Consider the following 21,465-nt stretch of genomic DNA (forward strand, 5'->3'; position numbering starts at 1 on the left):
AAAAGGAGACAAACTTGGAGACGATGCCACCTATCCTGTGAAGGGAGTAGGGAATGTTACCCTTCAATTGAATCAAGGTAACACTATTCATTTGCTAGAAGTACTATATGTACCTGATCTCAAGAAGAACCTGGTGTCCGTTTCAGCCATGGAGGACAAAGGATTCAAGGTGGCATTCATCGATGGAAAGGTACGTGTTTGGAAAATAAATTTTAAAGAGGCTTTTACTCTTAGGCTTAGGGTTGACACTTTGTATGAAGTTGGAGAAAGTCCTTTGGGAGCCATGTATTACGACACATCTCTACAATTTGAACTATGGCAACGGAGGTTTGCCCATCTTCATTATAAGGCCCTATCCGATGTGAGACAGGTATGCCCGAGTTCAAAGTAGAGCATGAAGGTGTATGTCCGGGATGTGCCGAAGGAAAACTTACAAGGGGACCATTCCCCTCAAGTAATAGCAAGACCACAGATATATTGCAATTGATCCACTCCGACCTATTTGGTATGATGCCCGTAAACTCTTTGGGAGGATACTTATATTATCTCACCTTTACGAATGATTATTCTTGCAAGACCGGGATCTACTTCTTGAAGAAGAAGGATGAAGTGCTCACCTAGTTCTGACACATCAAAGCCTTGATCGAAAACCAATTTGAGAAGAAAATCAAGATATTGAGGACTGATAATGGGACCGTGTATGAATCCAATGAATTCCAAGATTATTGCATAGAAGCTGACATTAAGAGGGAGACTACAACGCCATACACTCCTGAGTAGAATGGTATGGTTGAAAGGAAGAATCACTCTATTGTAGAAGCAGTTCGTGTCATGCTTCATGATCAAAAGGCCTTCTGAAGTTCCTATGGGTTGAAGCTGCAAATACCACAGTGTATGTTCAAAACCAATGCCCTCATCGAGCATTGGACTCCAAGACTCCTGAAGAAATGTTCACTGGTAAGAAACTTGAAGCAAATTGGGTGCATTTGGGAAGAAAGGAATCTTTGTGGGCTATAGTGAAAATTCTAAGGGATATAGAATTTGTGGCTGGTCAAAAGGAAGTTGAGGTAAGTCATGATGTCACCTTCGACGAAGATATGGCCCTCAGGCAGATCAACAACCTTCCTATCCTAAGGAAAGACAAAGAAGTTGACACCGGAAATCAGGGTGAAAAAGAGGACAAAACGATGCCTGGTGTAGATGAACCTATGGATCCTATAGATCCTCCTCTTCATGACCCTTTCTTCTCCAAGAGGAGATCCTCATGGCTTAGGGAGACTCTCGAAGATGCCGAGAGACATATTGCACCAAGGGGGACTTTCCGTGAAAGCAAGAAACCGAACTAGTATCAAGGATACTTGACCGTCATGAGCACTATCATTCAAAATGAGCCTTCATCATTTGAAGAAGTCGTGAAGCAACAAGTATGGAAGGATGCTATGAATGAAGAATACGATTCAATTATGAAGAATGATGTCTAGGATGTGGTCCTTAGACCCTAGGACAAATCGGTTGTTAACCAGGCAAGCAAGGGTAAGGGGAAGACCAAGAAGAATACCAGTAGGGAGGCCACCTCAAATGTAAGAGGGAGTTGGCTTCTGAATTTGAGATGAAGGACCTAGGATCGATGCACTGTTTCCTACGGTTGGAGGTCTGGCAAAAGCCAGGTGAAATTTTTCTTTCTCAAGGAAAATATGTTGTGAAGACATTGGAAAGATTTGGGATGGTGGACTGCAAGCCTGTGACTACTCCGATGGAACTTAACTTTAAGAAGTTATGTGGTAGTGCTGTTGGACCTGAATTGGGAAATGCTTCTGAGTATCGTCAACTCATAGGAGCACCGATGTTCTTGGTGAACTCCCGTCCGGACATATGTTTTGCAGTTAACACATTGAGTCAATATATGGTTGAGCCTCATCATATACATTGGATTGGTCCAAGAATATTTTGAGATATCTTCGGGGCACAATCACTCTTGGACTGAGATACATTGTTAGAGATGTGAGGCTGCATGGTTATTCTGATGTTGATTGGGCTTGCAGTGTGGTGGATCTCAAGAGCACTTATGGATGTTGTTTTTCTTTGGGTTTTGCTTCGATATCCCGGATGTGCAGGAAGCAAAAATCATTTGCCTTTAGCACCGCCGAGACCGAATACATAGCCGCTAGTATGGCCGCCTGTGAAGCTGTCTGGTTGAGGAAGCTCTTTAGTGAGCTGTTTGGACATGTGCTGGATACAATCATGATCCTCTGCGACAACCAAAGTGGGATCTGATTTTCAGAGAATCTCGTGTTTCATGATTGCTCCAAGCATATAGATATCAAGTATCACTTTATCTGGGATATGGTACAATGAGGAGCAATAAGGCTCCATCACATTGGGACTAATGAGCAGGTTGCTGATATTCTGACAAAGCCCCTGGGGAAGGTCAAGTTCTTGGCCTTTCGAGAACGATTTGGAGTCGTGGGGAGACCCTCTTATGAGGGTCCTGTATGAGATGGACATTGAGCTTTGGGAGCTCCGGGGGGCTTGGGGTACTTCTTGGAGCAATGAGCAACCATAGGGTGAGTGGTTCAGCCTTCCCCTAGTGGTTTGCTGTGTATAGGGTGAGTGGTTCAGCCTTACCCTAGTGGTTTGCTGTGTACAAGGTGAGTGGTTCAGCTTTCCCCTGTGATAACCCTTGGCGATATGTAGGCAGGATGAATGGTTCATCCTTCCCCTGCTGAGACATCCTACCCATGCAGTCTGGGACTCATGGGAAGTACCTCTCATGTGGCCAATGAGTAGGGAAATGAGGATAGGGACCATAGTACTACTGATGGACGCATCATGTACTACCGTACTCCCTATTCTAGGATGACCGATATTGATCTGGGATCAATGGGAACTGATTTCGGGTCAGTAAGAGTGGTATGAGACACTCTCTTTTGATTGGAACTGACTTGGGGTCAGTAAGAGTGCTATAAGTTAATCTCTTTTGATTGGAACTGACTTTGGGTCAATAAGAGTGGTATGAGGAGACACTATCTTTTGATTGGAACTGACTTCGGGTCAGTAAGAGTGGTATGAGACACTTTCTTTTATTTGGGACTGGCTTCGGGTCAGTAAGAGTGTTATGAGACACTTTCTTTTATTTGGGACTGGCTTCGGGTCAGTGGAGAATGGTATGGTACATTCTCGATCACTTCTTCTTCTTCATATTTCAGCAGAGCAGTGAAAAGCAGTGCATTGATGGCAGAGATAGTAAAGATTGGCAGATGGATTAGCAGATGAAGTTCTCCCTAGTTGAGAAGGAGTGTTAAAATTGGAAACTAGGGCCAAACTCCACATGGGTCATCTTATTTATGACAACTGATATTAATTCCTCTCTCCGAGAGGTGTAGGATTGATCTAAAGATAATTCGATTTCGACATGTACAAATGAAGTTATGAATTTATTTTGATTATGGACAAATTGTCAAGGTCGGCCAACAAACTTATGTAGTCTCAGAAGCCCAACAGTCACATCTATTCTTCCTCAACGTTTGCTATAAATACATGATGCCTTAGCCCAATTTGGACACACTCATCTTCACATTTCTCTCTCTCTCTCTCCTCATTGATTGGGTACGGATTTCTGGGCCTCTCTCCACACGTCTGAAATTTCAGAAAAGTGAAATTTTAGGAGACCGAATTTCTAGACAGTTTGACCAAACTATTGACCAGCGTTGACTGCAGCTAGGGTTGACTGCAAGTGGGCTGTTTGACCAGACTTTGACTGGGCTGAATTTGAATGTTTTGAGGGTTGCTTTATGTTGTTGTTTGGAGGCCGAAGTTGACTAAAGTTGACCGATTTGCTGAGGGTCAAATCTTTCCTGTTGACCATCATTGACTTTTCTGGTTAGGGCTCTTTTGTTGCTGAACTATTGAAGACTAAAAGAAGATTTGATCAAGGGTTTCTCCACATTGGGTTTTGTCCTTGGCTATTGCCACATCTTGTGTCCTCTTGTCTTAGCTTGTCTTATACTGTTTATGTTTATGTTATATTTGCATTTTGCTATCATGTTGATGTGATTACTAATCTGGATATTGATACTGGGCTAATAAATATATTGAAGTAAAATTGCTCTAAAGCATAAAACATACCATTGTTGCCTAAAATTAACAATTTACGTGTTGACGTGTGCCCTGTCAGTGCATTATTTGGACATAAAACAAAAAATTTGAATTTCTCCCTTTGGCGTTGATACTCCCGTTGCTAGAGTTTTAACTGACCTGTTTTTACACATATGCGCTGCTACCCTGAATGTCAGCCCAATTTTTAATTTTTAGAACATACAATAACGTTGATATTCCATTTGTCAACGTTTTAATCCTGTTTATAACAAATTGGCATTGACATTCTTGTTGTCAACGCTTTAAAAATTATTGACTAAAATTGTGATAATAGTTTGAACAAGGACAAGAATAAGATGTTGCAACATCAACAAACAATCAGGTGAGTATGTTTGCCACCAAGTTTGAGGAAGAGTTCTTGTTGGAAAATCAATGTAAATAGATTAGGGTTTGATTCTCTTTTCTTGATAATTACTTTTGAATTATGTTGCCTTCTTTTACTTCTTTATTATCTTATCTTTTATCAAGCAATTACGATATTATGTTTGTATGAAGATCACAAACAAGAGATACAAGATGTAGGCACTATGCTAGGGAAAAACCCCCCTTGAGGGGAAAACAAAGTGAAAATTCTCTTCCTTTCAATAGTATTCTTTGAGACTCTTCACCCAAGATAAAGACCAAACCTTCCCTCCACACCAAGTCAGTCTCCCAGATTTTCGACCTCTTCCAGCAACTTCGACTGTGTAGCAGCTTCCGGCATCAGGCAGCTTTCAACATCAGCGAAAATTGGAAGACTTTGATCTCCCAAACTAGGGCACAGACTAGAGAGAGAGAGGCACCAAAACTTTGTTTTCTTCTTCTCCTTAGACTCCACCAAACTCGCACTCTCTTTGGCTTCCTTAGACCCACTTCCACTTCTCCGACTTCCCTAGAGATATCGAACTAGCTTGAGATGATATGCTCCAAATGAGTTTAACTTGCTTCTATTTATAGGCTTCAAGGGAGGTCGAATTGGTGTCCTTAGGACGACTTGATCTAGGCCGACTTGGTGTGGAGGATACGTAAATCATATTTAACTCAATACTAAACCTTTTTACATGATTCAAAAGCCCAAGAAGGGTCTCTTTGAATATACAATGACTCTATAAATTCAAAATTAATCTTAGGAGTCCACAATGGGGACTTTGACTAATATAATGATGACCCAAGCATGAAACCCATGCTTTAATAAGTAATTGTTACAATAATAAAATCTCTTTTCTTTATTCTTTTGACAAGTACATTTCATGATGACTCAAATACATTATATGAAGATCGAACCTAGTTACGTTTTTCAACAATTCTCGTTGGTGTCTTGTCTTTCTGACACCATAGCCAAGGCTGCATGGTTCATGGACAATGGTACTGTTTGTCATATGGTAGGATCACATGATTTATTTGCTAGTATTTCCAAGGGAGACTTCCTCAGGCCTGTGGCATATAAAGTGCAACTGAGATTCTAAAATAATCTCTCAAATCACAAAATAAAGGCCCCGGACTTGAGGCTTATGCAAATTTTTTCGGACGTGCAACTGAAGCAACTCTGTAACTTGCGTACCTAAGACTTGTTGCACAACTTTACACTTAGAGCTGTGGAGTTTCATTAAATTCAGACCTGTGATCAGATCATTTAATCGTGTAGATTGATCAAGAACTCGTTGGAATCTCTGGTTGGTAATTTGAAGTAGCCTAAAAACTTGTTTGGGGTAAGAGCTTAAAGATCAGGTGTATACTTTGGAAATGGTTTTGATATGCTTTGAGGTATTTTTGGGCAATCACTTTTGAGTGTTCTTAGAGCAGATTTCTTGAAGACGTTCCTGTGTATACTTGAAGTATAATTTAAGCATTCTTTGAAGTATACTTGGAGTCATTTTATAACCATTGAAGCAACACTCTTGAAGACATTTGTGAACAGTGTATTGGGGCATTATTGTAGCTGTTGTTGAGGTCCGTTGAAGCAAGGCTTTTATGAGGTGACCGTGGAGACCATATTGTAATTGGAGCAGCTTATTGAGATATTTGCTAGCATTGTTGAAGACCTACTAAAGACTTGTTGACTTGTAGACTTGTTGAATTGAGAAGCACCTTTGGATTACATCTTAGAGCAGTGTCTTGTAAGATATTATTGGGGCAATCTTGTTGTGTTGACTTGAAGCAATTGTTGAAACTTCACAAGTTGATCTAGAGCAGACAATCATGAAGATTTGTACTTGTTGGAGATATTTTTAAGAGCATACTTTGAAGAGTATAATTTGGACCTTCTTGGGGCAACTTATTGAAGATACGTTGGAGCATTACTAAAGACCTTGTGAAGACATCTTGAAGCTGATCTTGGAGACATTCTTGGAGACCATGATGCATTGTTGAAGCCATCATGAAGTAACCTTCAAGGAAGTTGCTTGGGTATCATGAAGAGTTGTGAAGACACCTTTTGTGGTTGATAAAGTTGTCATTGATGAGCTAAGAAAGAGCATTGTTGAAGGCGAACTTGAAGATACTACCAGGGCTTGTTGTAGAAGACATTGAAAGTCTTGAAGAACCGTTGAATCCATATTGAAGATCTGAAGCAACAGCTTGGATTCAGAACCAATTGAGAGGGTTGGAGCCCTAGAGGATTGGAGTCCTCAAGAAGACTAAGTTGGTGCTTGGCAAAGTACAGGTTGGAGCTTGGTGAATTGAAGATTGGTGTCTTCACCTAGGGTTGGAGCCATACAATTTTTCTTTGTTGATTTGGCTTTGGGATTGGTGTCCTTAAGCTTGGAGCCCTAGAACAAATTGTTGTACAAGTTGGAGCTTTTGATTTGTTGTAAAGAGGATTGGAGTACTCAATTTCTTATTAATAAAATCATTTATCTTGTTATTGTTCATTTTGTGTTTATGTAAGTGATCTTAACTGGTAAAGTAACAATTGTAAAAGAAATACTGATTCACCCCCCCTCAATATTTCCAACAATTGGTATCAGAGTTAGTACCTTCACTCTCAGCCTAATAACTGGAAGGTAGATCCTTAGAACACAAATGGCAAAGTCAAGGAAGAAGGCTTGCAAACCCTTCGAAGGTGTCACCTCCTTAGTGGATAATCAAATTGGGAAAGCTCCATTGTTCAATGGAAAATTTGAAATATGGAAGGCAAGAATGAAGAATTTCTTAATGGCTCAAGGTTTTGAAGTCTAGGAATTAGTGGTTACTGGAAGCACAATGGAAGAAGAAGAGTCCAAGGAACATAATGCAATAGCAATAAAGGCAATCTTGAGTGGGCTACCAAATCCTATAAAGGTCAAAGTGGAGAAATGTTTATCAGCAAAAGAGCTTTGGGAAGATCTTCAAGATCTTCATTCAAAAGGATTGATGGTCGTGACTTCTAATCAAGAAGATGATGGCAAAAAGCACAAAGATGAACTAGAGAAGACAATTGAAAGCAAAGATGAGGGCACAAATTGCATAAAGGAAGATAATGAAGAGATCTTTGAAGTTGATATTGAAATAGATCTCAAGACAAAGCTTGTAGCTGCCCTAGAAGAAATAAGTAGTTTGAAAAGGGAAAATGAGGAACTCAAAAAGCAAGTACAAGATGTTGATCATGATCTTGACAAGACAAAGAAGGAAGTTGTCCTTTTAAGGCATCAAATACAAGAAAGGGATGAGGATCTCAACAAGCTTAAGGAATAATTGTAGCAAAACAAGAAGAAACATCATGAAGAAGTCATATCCATGACAAATCAATTAGACAAAGCAAAAAGAAAGGAAGACAATTTGGCGAATTGTCTTAAACAAAGGTTTGAAGAATTGGGCAAAGTTGTAGTAAAAATTGGCCAATATAATGAAGAAGTCACTTCCAAGTTCCCTAAAAGCTCAACTAGAAGTCACAAGGAAACAAATTCAAGGAGTTGAAGATAAGAAGCTAAAGAAAGAATTGGTCCTACTAAAAGGACAAGTTGATGAAACAGAAAAGGAAAAGAAAATCATGGCATGCCAGTTAAAGGAAAAGGAGGAAGAAATCTTTAGAATGAAATTAGATCTCTTTCTAAAAATTCAAGCATGTGAAACGACAAGGATGAAGGAAGAAATGGAGAACCAACTAGCAAAGAAAGATGAAGAATGTGAGAAGATGAAAAAATAGTTTGTTTCTCCAAGGAAAGAAGTTGATCAGCAGAACAAGAATCTAAAGAGTTCTCAAACCTTAGATGACATCCTCAGTCATCAGAGATCCCCTCTCGACAAATCTGGTCTTGGATATGCAAGTGAGCCTTCTATCAAAAATGGTGCAAACCCTAGTACATCTAAGGACAAGAATATGAAGCTTGAAAGTTGCACCCCCAACTCCAACAAAAGTAAGGAAAGGAGTCAAAATAACTTTTGAAGAACCTAGGCTTCAAAAACAAAAGTTGATGTTGTAGGTAGGTTTATTGTTATTCTTGTACAAATTTTGGGCACATGGCAAAGGATTGCAGGGCTCCAATCAGTTCCCTAGAAGTAAATTTTTTGGGAGATACTCCAATATGCACACCTACAGAAATTATGCCCCTTCATTCATATATAAAACTGAATGCTTCAAATGCCATAATGTTGGACATTGGATAAACCAACTCTCCCTGTGTGTTTTGTGACATGGACTAACCGCATTTCGTGGATCCTTATCTCTGGTGATGCGGTCGTTGACTAACACTTGTGGGTTGTTTCTAACGACAATCGTGATTCCCGACAAGTGGTATCAGAGCATAGGTCATGAGTTTGATACACACCCGACTTGCGTTGGGGGGGATATTGTTGGACATTGGATAAACCAATGCTCCCTGTGTGTTTCATGACATGGACTATTTGCCTCTCATGGATCCTTATCTCTGGCGATGCGATGGTTGACTAACACCTACGGTTTTTGGTCTAATGACAATCGTGATTCCCAACAAGAGCTACATGTGGAACTTGGTAACAATGTTGAGTGTGCTATAGAGAGGGTTGGGGCTATCAAATTTCAGCTAGGATTAGGAGATCCTTTGGAGGTGATAGATGTGTTATATGTTATGGGGTCAACCAAGAACCTACTTGCAATCTCAACCATGGAGGACAAGGAGTATGAAGTTTATTTTCGGGATGGACAAGTACTTGTTAGGCCAAGAGGTTTTAATTCGAGCTTAGGACGAGTAATTGGGAGCAGAGAGGGGAACTTGTACATGTTGAAGGCTTAACTTGTACGTGCCTTGGTTCATGATAGTGACAACTTGTGCCATGAACTTGTGCAAGTTATGACACAAGAGGATGGGTCACTTGCACCACAAAGCTTTACCGATATTTGGGGAGATTATCATTGGTCTTTTGGAGTTTACAATAGAGCAACAAGGTGTGTGCAAGGGATGTGCACTTGGCAAGTATGCTAATATTACCTTTACTAACAATGATAGTAGGTCCCAAGGGGATTTTGGATTTGGTGCATTTAGATGAGTGTGGTCCTATGTTAGTGGCATCCCTGAGTGGTTATTGATGATTTCTCCAGGAGAACGTGGATCCACTTCATGAAGGCCAAGGATGAGTTCTTTAGTTATTTTCAATAGTTTAAGATTCTTGTGGAGAACCATATAGGGAGTAAGGTTAAATTTTTGAGGTTAGACAATGGGGGCGAGTATACATCCAACCACTTTAAGAATTTCCATGAGGCAAGAGTCAGGAAGTAGTTGATGGTACCTTACAACCAACAACAAAATGCCGTTGTGGAGAGGAAGAACAGGGCCATCATTGGAGCTACCAAGGTAATGATGAATTGTTAGGACTTGCTCATGTTTCTTTAGGTAGAGTCCTATAATGTGACAATATATATTTAAATAAAGAGTCCTCATAGGCTCTTTGAGGATAAGACTCATATGGAGGCACTGTTAGGTGTGAAATAAGTGGTTTGTCATATTCGAATCTTTTGGGTGTCTATTATATATCCATATACCTTTAGAGAAGAGGATGAAGTTGGAGTCCTTGGCACAAAAGGGCATCTTTGTGGGGTATAATGAGACTTCAAAGGTGTACATGGTGTACATTCCATCACAAGGGAAGGCTGTGGTGAGCAGGGATGTCAAATTTGAGGGGAGATGAGCCTTTAGGAAGTCCCATGAACCCCTTCCAATGGTGGAAAAGAATAAGGAGCGAGAGGCTCCAAAGATTGAGGAGAGATATCACCACCAACAACAGGGACTCAATCTTCAAATTAGGAGGAGATGTAGGTTCCTTCCAATTCTGTCAGCGAGAGGCTGAGATGGCTGGAGCAAACACTGAGAGATGCTTAGCAACGTGTGGAGGCTCCTGGGAGTACTTTCAGGGAGAGTAGACCATCGATATAGTTTCCTAGTTACATGGTGCTCATGAGTGACATCATTGATTTTGAGCCTACCAGTTATGAGGAGGCAACTGGCCAGTAGGTTTGGAGGGATGCCATTGTGGAGTAGTGTGTTTCCATCATGAAGAATGATGTGTGGGACATTGTGCCGAGGCTAGAGAGGGAATCAATGGTGAGCTCAAGATGGATCTTTAAGATTAAGCATGTTGTGGAGGGTAGCATTCAAAAGCACATGACAATGTTCATGGACAAAGCGTTCTTCTAGGAGGGAGTGGAATATGAGGAGACATTTACTCCTGTTGCTAGGTATATACTTCTATCAATTTCGTTATATCTATTGCTTCAAAGATGGGGTTGAGTTTATGTTAGATGAATGTGAAAGCTTTTCTCATTGGAGTGATTGAGGAAGAGGTGTACATTGAGCAACCCAAAGCCTTTGATGTGCATGGGAGAGAGTCTCATGGATGGAAATTGAATGAGGCATTATACTTAAGCATGCATCAAGAGCATGGTACTCAAGAATTGATGGGTATTTGTTGGGCATGGGGTCACCAAGAGTGAATTGGTTCCCAACTTGTATTATACACTTGGTGGTGACTTATTTCTCACATGGTGAAAGAAGCTCATAGAGATATGCAAGTGATATTCAACTATAGAGTTTGAGGTGAAGGACATAGGCATTATGCACTAGTTTTAGGAATTAGAGATGTGGTAGCTGGTAGGTGAGATTTTCTTGGGATAAGGAAAATATACAGTTGATATCCTAAGGAGATTCAAGATGGTGGATTGCAAGCCCGTGTCTACACCCATGATTGCCAATTGAAGACATTGAATGTTTCAGAATATGAGTTATTGAATTCAACTTTGTATAGGAAACTAATTGGCTCCTTGATGTATCTAGTCAATACTAGGCCAAATATATGCTTTGTTGTGAATACCCTGAGCTAGTGTTTGGTGGAGCTGAGGGTGCATTGAGTTGCAACAAAGCATGTGCTTGGGTACTTACAAGGTACAATAGAGTATGGGCTGAGATATGTCAAGAGTGGTAGAGTGCAGTTGCAATGATATACAAACTTAGATTGGTTATGAGTGTAGTGGATAGGGAAAACACCTCAGGGTGTTGCTTCATTTTGGGATTGGCAGTGATTTCATGGTTCAACAAGAATCAGACTTCATTGACACTCGGTTCAATAGGTCGAGTATATGGCAATGAGTATGAAGAGTTGTGAGGCCATTTGGCTTTGCAAGATGCTCACAGTGTTATTTGGTCTTGAGTTGGATCCCATTATCTAGTGTTTCATGATAGGTCCAAACATGTAGAGATCATCTATCACTTCATCAAAGATAGGGTCCAGAGGGGAGTTGCGAAGCTTTAGTATATCTCCTTAGATGAGCAAGTTGTAGATATCTCACCAAGTCCCTAGTGAAAGGGAATTTTTTTTCTATAAAGATAAGATGGGGGTGGTGCAAAAAACCTTCTTTGCTAGGAGGAAGTGTTGATGATTATAACTAGGATAGGTGCTTCCACATAGGCTAAGTGTCAAACATGCAGAGGTTGTCCAAAGCCTCTCTAGGTACTTGCTTAAGTTATTAAGTGACCTTTATGTCTAACCTAGGAAAAACACATTGATTAATTAATTAATGTTGGTTATTTGGCTAAGGTTTTCTAAAGAAAAGTGAATTATTCACTTTAGTGAATTAGATCTGATTTCTACCATTGATCTCAATGTAATCCTAGCCATCCATCACTTATTAGGTGATTATAGTTAGGGAGCTAGCTCAATGAGAAATTATAAAAGAAAGCTTGAGGAGAGGAGGAAGACACATTGAATCATTGAGAGAGAAATTTTATCAAGTGAAGAGTGAGAGACTCAAGGCTAAGGAGAAGGAAATGTTGCAGTAAGAAGAGAGAAAACTTGAGGAGGTCGAGATCTTGGAGGGTCGAATTCGTAGGGGTCTTGAAATTTAGCTTGGAGGCTTGCACATGGGGCCGTATAAGTCACGACCTAGCTGAGGGTGGGATATTTCTCCAACACGAGGGCTATACAGGTCTAGGAGAGAGAGGCTGAATTGCAAATCAAAAAAGTTGGATTTTCTAGGGGCAAAGTTTTTCCTAAGGGGCCAAGATTTCTAGGTTTCATTTTGTTGTATAGATCCTATATTTCTACATTGGCCATTTTTCTTGTAAGGGAGCCCTTATTTATTTTGAGTAATAGAAGTTAAGAATAAATTGGAGGGTTTAAGAATTTCTGTTGTGTGATTGATTTTCTACTTGTGCTTTTGTTTCATTTTTATTGCTAATATACTTGTGTATTTTATTCAGTAATTTCAGAAAATTAATTTACTGGGTTAAATGATTTTTGGGTCTAAAATATTGCTAGGAATATAAATCAAATATGGTATTTAGAAGTTTAACATCCTCTGGAGTCTTGTCCCCCAATATCCTGTGAGGACTCCTGTTATGAACATAAATCGCACTGCTACATGCCTTTTCCCAAAGAAACATAGGCAACTCTACGCATGTAGCATAGCCTTGGAAAAATTGATGTTGGATTGATTCTTTCTTTCCGTAATCTGATTACAGTGATGGTTGTGCAAGACTGTCTCCTCGCTCTTGATCCTTGCCTCCTTGTAGAAATCCTTGAGGTTGTTGGAATTGTACTCTCCTCCATTCTTTGTTCTCAAGAACTTGATCTTCATGCTTGTTTGGTTCCCCACCCGGGCCTTAAACTCTTGAAAGCGATTGAGTACCTCATCCATGGTGATCGTGCAGAACATCCAAGTTTTCCAGGAACAATCATCAATAAATGTGACACAATACTATGCTTCTTGTACTAATGCATTGACATTTCTCCACATAAATCTAAATGAATGAGATCCAAGATACCCTTGGACATACTCTCGTTGCTCGGAAAAGCAGCCTTGGCATTCTTGCGACGTGCACACCCTCTGCACACACCTAACTACTAAACACCTCTTGTGCCATAGCTCACACAAGTTGTCATTGGCATGTGTCAATCACTGAAAAGGGTTGTCCATCAACTTGTATAAGTTGCTCTTTCTAACCCAATGGCCATTGCTATACTTGGGCTAGACTCTTTAAGATGAAGGAGTTCCCACACATTCTCGAACATGACCTCATATCCTTTGTCCTCGATCACTGAGACTATGAAGAAATTCTTCTCTAGTCTTGGTACATACAACATGTCCTTGGTTTCCAACATTCCTCCAGCTCGAGCTGGAACTTAATGTTTCCTCTCCCTTCACTATGTACTTGGCATCATCACCAAGCTCCACAAGAACTCTTGAGTCTTTATTCATCAAACTGCTAAATAGCTACCATGTTTCTGTCATATGGCATCATGGGCCACTTTCCAAGTACCAAGCACTCCTTTTGATGGTGGCATGGTGCTGGTAGATAGACAAGAGAAATGAGAAGTCCTCAAACTTTGTTGCAAACTCATCGAGCTGAACCTCTCTTGATGCTGTTGTCTGCTGCAACTTCCCTTTCTAGTTCGAACACTACGATGCATAGTACCCATTCTTGTGGCAAATGAAGACTTGAGCTTGCTTAGGTCCTTTTTTCTTGGCTGTGATCCCCCACTATTACCCTTGGAACCCTTCCCTTTGTCCTTCTTGGCCATACTGACTAGGGCAAGGTTCTTTTCTCTATTTCCTTACCTATTAGCCTTAACTCCTCCCAAGTCTGTTCTTGGATGCAATCATCCCAAAGCCTTCCCAATTGGGAAGCTTCTACCGAGCAACATATTCCCTTGACAAATGGTTCCCATGATTTGGGAAAAGCATTCAGTGCCACATGTACGAGCTCTACATATTCCCTTGACAAATGGTTCCCATGATTTGGGAAAAGCATTCAGTGCCATATTTACGAGCTCTACGTCCTCCAATTTCTCTCCAATGGTTGCAAGTTGATCCTGTGTCTGGGCAATCCTCATGAAGTAACTGTTAATGTTATCAGACCTTGACATCTGGATGGATCTGAGCTTGTTTCTCAAGATTATCCTCTTGTTCTTGTTGTCACTATGGAACAGGTCCACTAGAGCCTTGAACATCTCCTTGGCTGTCTTCTTCTATGTGAAGTGAGGGATCAACTGATCCTTCACAACATTCATGATGACCCATTGTGCTTTAATGTCCTCATTTTAATATTTTCATGGTTGAGCTTCCTTACCAGCTATCTCCCAAAGGTCATTTCTTTCAGGAGCAAGGTAGCCCTTGCCTTCAAGGACAGGAAGTTAGGTGCTCCATCCAATCTATTCTCAAATCTCAAACTGGTTGATGCTATCTCTAGATCTGATTGAAAAATATGCTGTGTGCTATGTCCCCCTAGCACCTACAAGAATAAAACTGCTGCTGGTTTATGGATGTGCTAAGATCTTGTTGTGGACCTGTGTTTCGGTCTTTTGAAACACCCACAAAAGTTTTATCTCTGCCAAACACTTGACTGATACGGTCTTCCTCTCTCCCTCTGAAGGATGACCTCTACCAATCACTGTTGACAATTTTGGCTAACTCTGCAACTTTTCTGGCTGCTGTATGATTAACCTGTGAATTTGTGCATAGCTTCCTGGTGGCTCATTGTACCTATTGTTGTGTACTCGTACAGCCCAATTGTATGGCCATTGTATGGATTTCTGGCAGCTCTGTGGCTGTGTGCTTCACTGCACTGACTTTCGTATGCTTATGGCTCTGGCGGCTTTGCTGTACGACAGTCTCCCAACCCCACATGTACCTGTGGTGGCTGCTCTTTGCTGCGTCATGTGTGTGGCTCCTTCCCTGACAGCTGGTGACTCCCACTTACCATGTCCACTAGTATGGCCCAAACGTTTCTCTGGCAGCTCCTGACCTCACATGTGTGTATGGCTGGCCACTGTGGCTATAGTATTTTTTTGGGCCGGTCCCCTTTTTTTGTGCTCCGCATGTGGCACGTCTCCTGCGACGATACTTTGGCGGTTGACTTGACTGCGACGGTTGCTTCTTTTGTTTTGTTTATTTATTTATTTATTTCACCTTTATCTCAGCCACTGTATGGTGTACAATTGAATCTCTACCCGCTCTGCATCTGCCACACCTGACTGCGTGCGATTGTTCTCGTTTATGGCCCTGGCAGTCAGCTTCCCATGCCTTTTAACCTGTTCAATCTGTATGTCTTTTGGCTCCTGTGTGCAATACTAGAGACTGGTCTTCAGAGACAATGCTCTAATACCGTGTGAATTTCCTAACCCCTGCTACTGGTTAAGTATCACCTAGCAGATTCCTTTGCTGTAAGTTTGTAACAATGCAGATCTACTGAATAAGAACACTGCTGGGATTTAAACACAAATAAAATAATACAGCAGAAGAAATCAATACACCAATCTCAAACACATGCACACATAATTTCTGCCCTTAAAAATCTGCTGTTTCATTAATAATAATCTACAGCATACAAGGGCTCCATTTCCAGGATAATGGCTCTCTGAGGAAAAACACACATACAACAAAACCTGGAAATGATCAAACCCTCTGCATATCTGTTCTTCAATCTTGCTGGTTGATCTAGATTCTTCTCCATTGCTGCCCCTTGGACTTCCTCAATCCCTGCACACTTGGGTGAATGTCCTCCGCCCAGTCACCGAGATTTTAGTCACTGTGTCTTGTGCTCAAAGATGTATCTTCTCTATTAGCCTCCACACCCCTAACATCCAAAATGATTGATAGTTGAGATCAGATTTCAGTATCACTTCAGATCAACGGTTGAGATTCATCTAATTCACTAGTGCCAATAACCTTTACATTTCATTAGATGAACTCTCTTTATCTTATAAAAGTCAAGTACTTGAGTAATTAAAGTAATTGCTGAGGCTAAGGGACTTTTGCACGTTTAGACACTTGGACCTGTGCAGAAGTACCCACCTGAGCTACTCTCATCAACAAATGTAACTCCGTCCCTATTGTGCCCTCCGCGTGCTATAAAAAGGTGAATGTAACTCCCCATTGATGGTATGTGACCACCAATTGGTGTGCCCTATATGGCAGTGCTGTCAAGCTTACATGACTTAAAAATGCACCCTGTATCGTTAATAATTGGTAAGTGCTCTGCCCTACAGCTGTCTTATTGAATGTACTCAGCCGAAAGATATCTGCCACCTAGCTGGAAATATCAATGAAACAGAGCACCATAACTATTGGGTGAATGCATGCAAACAGACCTCAAAACGGCAACAAGGAAAGGTCTGAAGGTGGCAACAAAGGACAAGATCTTTCTTCAAAATGCATGCTTAGAATAGCATCTTAAGTGAGGCATCCTTCTTCTGGTTAATCATCTCAAACGGTGTACCCTCTGGCTGCTAAGGTTGGCATGAAGGATCTTAGAATAATCCGCAAGGGAGCTCCTCTACTGCTGGTTGATGATGAGCTCCGAATTTTGAAGATACATAAAGTGCTAATCTATCTGTGGGAGGTGCTGATTTTATCCTTACCTAGAGCAGCACTGAAAAGGGTTTTCTAAGGCAGGTACAAGGCTGGAATTCCCCTAAACATCTGATTTAGATCTCTGATTTCATGTGCAGGTACAGGGGTTAACAATGGCTCCTACTTGGGGACAGTATCCCCTTGCAGGATGCTGAGAATCCCAGAACACCAGAGGCTGATGAAAGATCTGGGAAAAAACACTTGGGAACAAGGCAATGACTCAAATCTTCCCCCCAGATATGATCCTAACGAACCTGTATTTATTGAATTTTGCTTTTCTATGTGGAATGTTCAGTCAATTGGATAGCTTTCTAGATTGCTGATTTTAATTTGGCAGTTTGTTAATCAGTAAGATTTGGATACCAAATCTATCTTGCAAATTTTCTTCTCTTTCTCCATTCACCCAATTGACCAAGGCACCAGTCATATTTTACTGAAATCATGTTTTTTTATTCTAAGTTTCTTTTGGCAGTACCTCTCGTAAACCAGTTTGCTCTAGTTTCAGAATGAAAGAAAGATATCTGTGGTTACAGTGGATGGTTTTTGGCCGTTAGACCCAAGATATCCTTGGTGGTTTTGTGGCAGGTTACTGAGGACAATTTCAAGTGATAACAAACAGTAAATCATCAAATCTATCTTGCAGATTACCAAATCTATCTGGCAGATTTTCTTCTCTTTTTCCATTCACCCAATTGACTAAAGCACCGGTCATATTTTACTGAAATCATGATTTTTTATTCAGAGTTTCTTTTAGGGATACCTCCATTAAACTAGCGTGCACTAGTATCAAAATGAGAGAAATATAGCTGAGATGACATTGGCTAGTTTTCTGCTGTTACACCAAAGATATCCTTAGTGGTTTTGTGACTGATTACTGAGTACAATTTTTAGTGATAAAAAACAGTAAATTATTCTTTGTTATTTGTTGCCTTGCCAATTCCTATTGAATAGGCCAGAACCATTCATCCTGCATTATTGTCAACAATGCCTCCTCCACTGCTTTACCTGGGTTCCAATTTGCATCCCCATCAAACATTAAGCCTAGCCATTGAAATGGGATTTTGCCTGGCCTAAAGCATTTGTAACCAAGTCAATAATTGGCTGCTCTTAACCATGTTTTGCGTTTTTCTGCATCAGTGCAACACAGTATATCCCTTTTCTCTTTTCTCCTTATTTTTCACTTCTTATACGTGTCAAAGAGAATAAGCATGGTGCTAATTTAACAGAATTTATTTCAGGTTTAGAATTATGACAGTGAACCAAACACAATATAAATAACATTTACTTTTGTTGGAAACGAAAGATGGATCTTAGCAAAATGGATTTTTTTCAGCTCTAATGGATTGTAGTGACAATGCAATTCCTATACATTACATATATAGACATGGTATTAATACCACAAGGTGTTTCTTACATATGACTATGTAATTTTCTTTAGAATGACAATTTAAATTAAAATAGAACTTAGAAAACTTACAATGCACTTGCAAATTCAGTTAATGGTAATAATACTGAATGCTCAAAATGGTCTTTCACTTTTTCTGAAGTGAGCCCTGATGACGTACTGGAGTTTTCTTGAAATCTGTAGCATGTTTTCCTCTTTCCAGCTGTCGTTTCTGAAGGTGAGACTTAAAATTGCTTTTGTGCTCGCCTCTACTCAATACCATGTTGCTAGTACCAGGTTGAGAATAGAGGATTTGCCATCTAACAAGCAGATTTTGTGACATACCATATGGTACTCATGGTGCACCATAGGCATTCATAGGTATGAGACCATATGCTCCAATGGACAAATAAATATATTAAATGTGAAAGTTACAAGGTGTGGTGCTAGGCAGTCAGGAAGACTCACATGTATGACGTAAGAGATGGCTGCCCTAATGGACACAATTCTACTAACATTTATTAAGTGTAGACAATATACTCAGGTATATTGCACCATGGTATCGATATCACCAATATCAAGTGTTTCTTTTATAGGAGGATTATGCTTTATTATATTTGTTTGGAATGGCGAACTATATTAAAATAGAACTCCAAAAGTAGTGTATCTGGAAATACAATAAAAAATGATAATACTGAATGCTTAAAATGGTTTTTCAGTGAGCCCTAAAGGGGCGTGCCATGTTTTATTTTCCAACTCTATAGCATGTTTCCCCGTGGCTAGCTTTGTTCTCTGAAGGTGAGCCTTAACATGGCTTTTGTGCTTTCTTCAGCTCTCTATACCATTTGCTAGTACCAGGGTAGGAGGAGATCTGCCATATGACAAGCAGATTTTCTTCACGGCCCTAGTTGCCATTGAAAGTTTAGTACATTCTTTTAGCTTTTTGGAAGGTAACTATAGTGAATGGGCTAGGACAGAGATGATTTTAGGCAGACATTTGTTTGGTAAAGTTGGATGAATGTTTATCCTATCTATGTCGTTTACAAGTTCTTGATTTTTGTTTTGTTAATCCTTTTCAAAGTAACATAAACCATTATATATTTTATCAGTCTTCTGCTAGCAAACCTCTCCAACTTGTTTTCTCTGAGAAGTTGAAGATTGCATTTTTTTTAAAGCAAAGCAATTTTAGTGTTATATAACTAATTCAGTGTTTGTGCCTGGAACTTTTCCGTAACAGATGCAGTAAGGCCCATTTATTTTGTCATAAGCTATTATGTTTGTCATCAAGTTGGTTTCTGGCTTTTCAGGTGTATGGATTTTATGATGAGTGCCAGCGTAAATATGGGAATGCAAATGCATGGCGTTATTGCACAGATGTTTTTGATTACCTTACACTCTCAGCAATCATTGATGGAAGGGTAAGCTAGATTGTGCATGGCTCAATTTGTTATCTATCTTATTGCTACTTTAGAAACTTACAAGTAATGCTAACGGTTGTTTGTGTGAGGTCTACAGATATCATATTGTCTTAATGAGGATCCTTTAAGTTTTCTTCACTTGGGCTTTTCAAATTGTGGGGACTGCTTTGTCTACAATAGAACTTTAATTTTTGAATTAGTACTGATATTATACCTTTTAATAATCCAGGTTCTTTGCGTACACGGAGGGCTCTCTCCTGATATACGGACAATTGATCAGGTCAGTAGGAAAAGTTGATGATTCAGCTATATTACGACCACTTTATTCTAAAAAAGGTGTAGTAGAGAAAGCTAAGGAATCGGGAGTGACTTCTGATTTTGCTGATTTTTCTTTTATATATTCAGATTAGAGTCATTGAGAGGAACTGTGAAATACCACATGAAGGGCCTTTCTGTGATTTAATGTGGAGCGACCCAGAAGAAATTGAGACTTGGGCAGTTAGTCCTCGTGGTGCGGGGTGGCTTTTTGGATCTCGTGTCACTTCTGAAGTAAGAAGAAAGTTGAATTCTTTTTGTCTAACATTGTTATTTACAAATAAAGTTTGATTTGGATTGAGTATGAAGATTATGCCCAGAGTCATAGTAATAATCTAAGTGCAGGAATTTGGCAAGTTTGGGGACATGTATGCCAATTATTTGATGAACATCTAAAACTTTGATTTTGGTCTGCAGTTCAATCATATCAATAACTTGGAACTTGTGTGCCGAGCACATCAACTGGTGCAAGAAGGTCTTAAATATATGTTTCAAGATAGAAGTTTAGTAACGGTATGTAGTTGCTGCAGCTAGAATTTGTTGTTTCTGTAGAGTACTAAAACTTTTGAAGCTTAATCTGTACTAGCTTGCCTATTCAAATCTTTATTTGGGCTACTGAAACAATACTCTTTTTGAAAAATGGCAGGTTTGGTCTGCACCGAATTATTGTTACCGGTGTGGGAATGTAGCTTCAATTTTGAGTTTTAATGAAAACATGGTATGTACTATTGTTCATAAAATTTTAGTAATTACAATCTTGATGTACAAAATTAATTTGTCACCATATTGAATGCAGGAAAGGGATGTAAAATTCTTCACAGAAACAGAGGAGAATAGTGCTATGATGGGCCCAAGGGCTGGGGTTCCATATTTTTTGTAGATTTAATCTGTATAAACATTCATTGGCTGTGTCTTTGTGTAACTTGTAAATTAGATAGGCTGAGACACTCCAGTCTTATTTTTGGAATAAATGCCACAAATCAATGAAATATTTGAGTAAATTGTCAACTATTAATTTATCCTGTACTTCAGCGGAGTTGTAATTCTGATGGTTCTTTTTGGCATGCATGTCATCTGTATTGATTTAGGTTTAATAATGTTTACAATATCATATCAGTCAAAGTCATTACATCATTGTTTTTCTCTCTAGAGTGGAGCAAATGCTAAGGCATTTGTCCGTGTTTCCTCTATGATAGTTTGTTTTATTCAATTTCACAGCATTTACTTTTGACTGTTTTGTTGAAAATTGCATTTTCTCAGCAGTCCAAAATTAAAAGGCTGTTATCCCGTGTTTCTAACCCAGGTGGCACGTGCAAAGCATCTTAAGAGCCAATTATTAACTTTTGAGGGGTTAAAGCCTCAATGTGAAGTGGTGGGATGTATTAGAGTGCTAAAGTTCAGGGAGAGTTTTTCTTTGG

At 39.8% G+C, this 21,465-nt stretch overlaps 1 protein-coding gene across 1 annotated transcript in view; it reads left to right on the forward strand.

Moving 5' to 3' along the window:
* The window catches only part of LOC149208061 (phytochrome-associated serine/threonine-protein phosphatase), a 66,040-nt gene extending 44,947 nt beyond the window's left edge, over positions 1-21,093 (forward strand). The window contains exons 5-10 of the mRNA XM_089395925.1: positions 19,622-19,732; positions 19,962-20,012; positions 20,138-20,281; positions 20,465-20,560; positions 20,694-20,765; positions 20,844-21,093. Coding sequence (XP_089252051.1) covers positions 19,622-19,732; positions 19,962-20,012; positions 20,138-20,281; positions 20,465-20,560; positions 20,694-20,765; positions 20,844-20,927 — 558 coding nt within the window. The 3' untranslated portion in view covers positions 20,928-21,093. The remainder of the gene's footprint in view (positions 1-19,621; positions 19,733-19,961; positions 20,013-20,137; positions 20,282-20,464; positions 20,561-20,693; positions 20,766-20,843) is intronic.
* The last annotated feature ends 372 nt before the right edge of the window (positions 21,094-21,465 follow it).

This window comes from Pinus tabuliformis, chromosome 1_2 (genome assembly GCF_031772625.1).
Source record: "Pinus tabuliformis cultivar Carrire ecotype Pingquan chromosome 1_2, CPIR1, whole genome shotgun sequence".
Classification (NCBI taxonomy): domain Eukaryota; kingdom Viridiplantae; phylum Streptophyta; class Pinopsida; order Pinales; family Pinaceae; genus Pinus; species Pinus tabuliformis.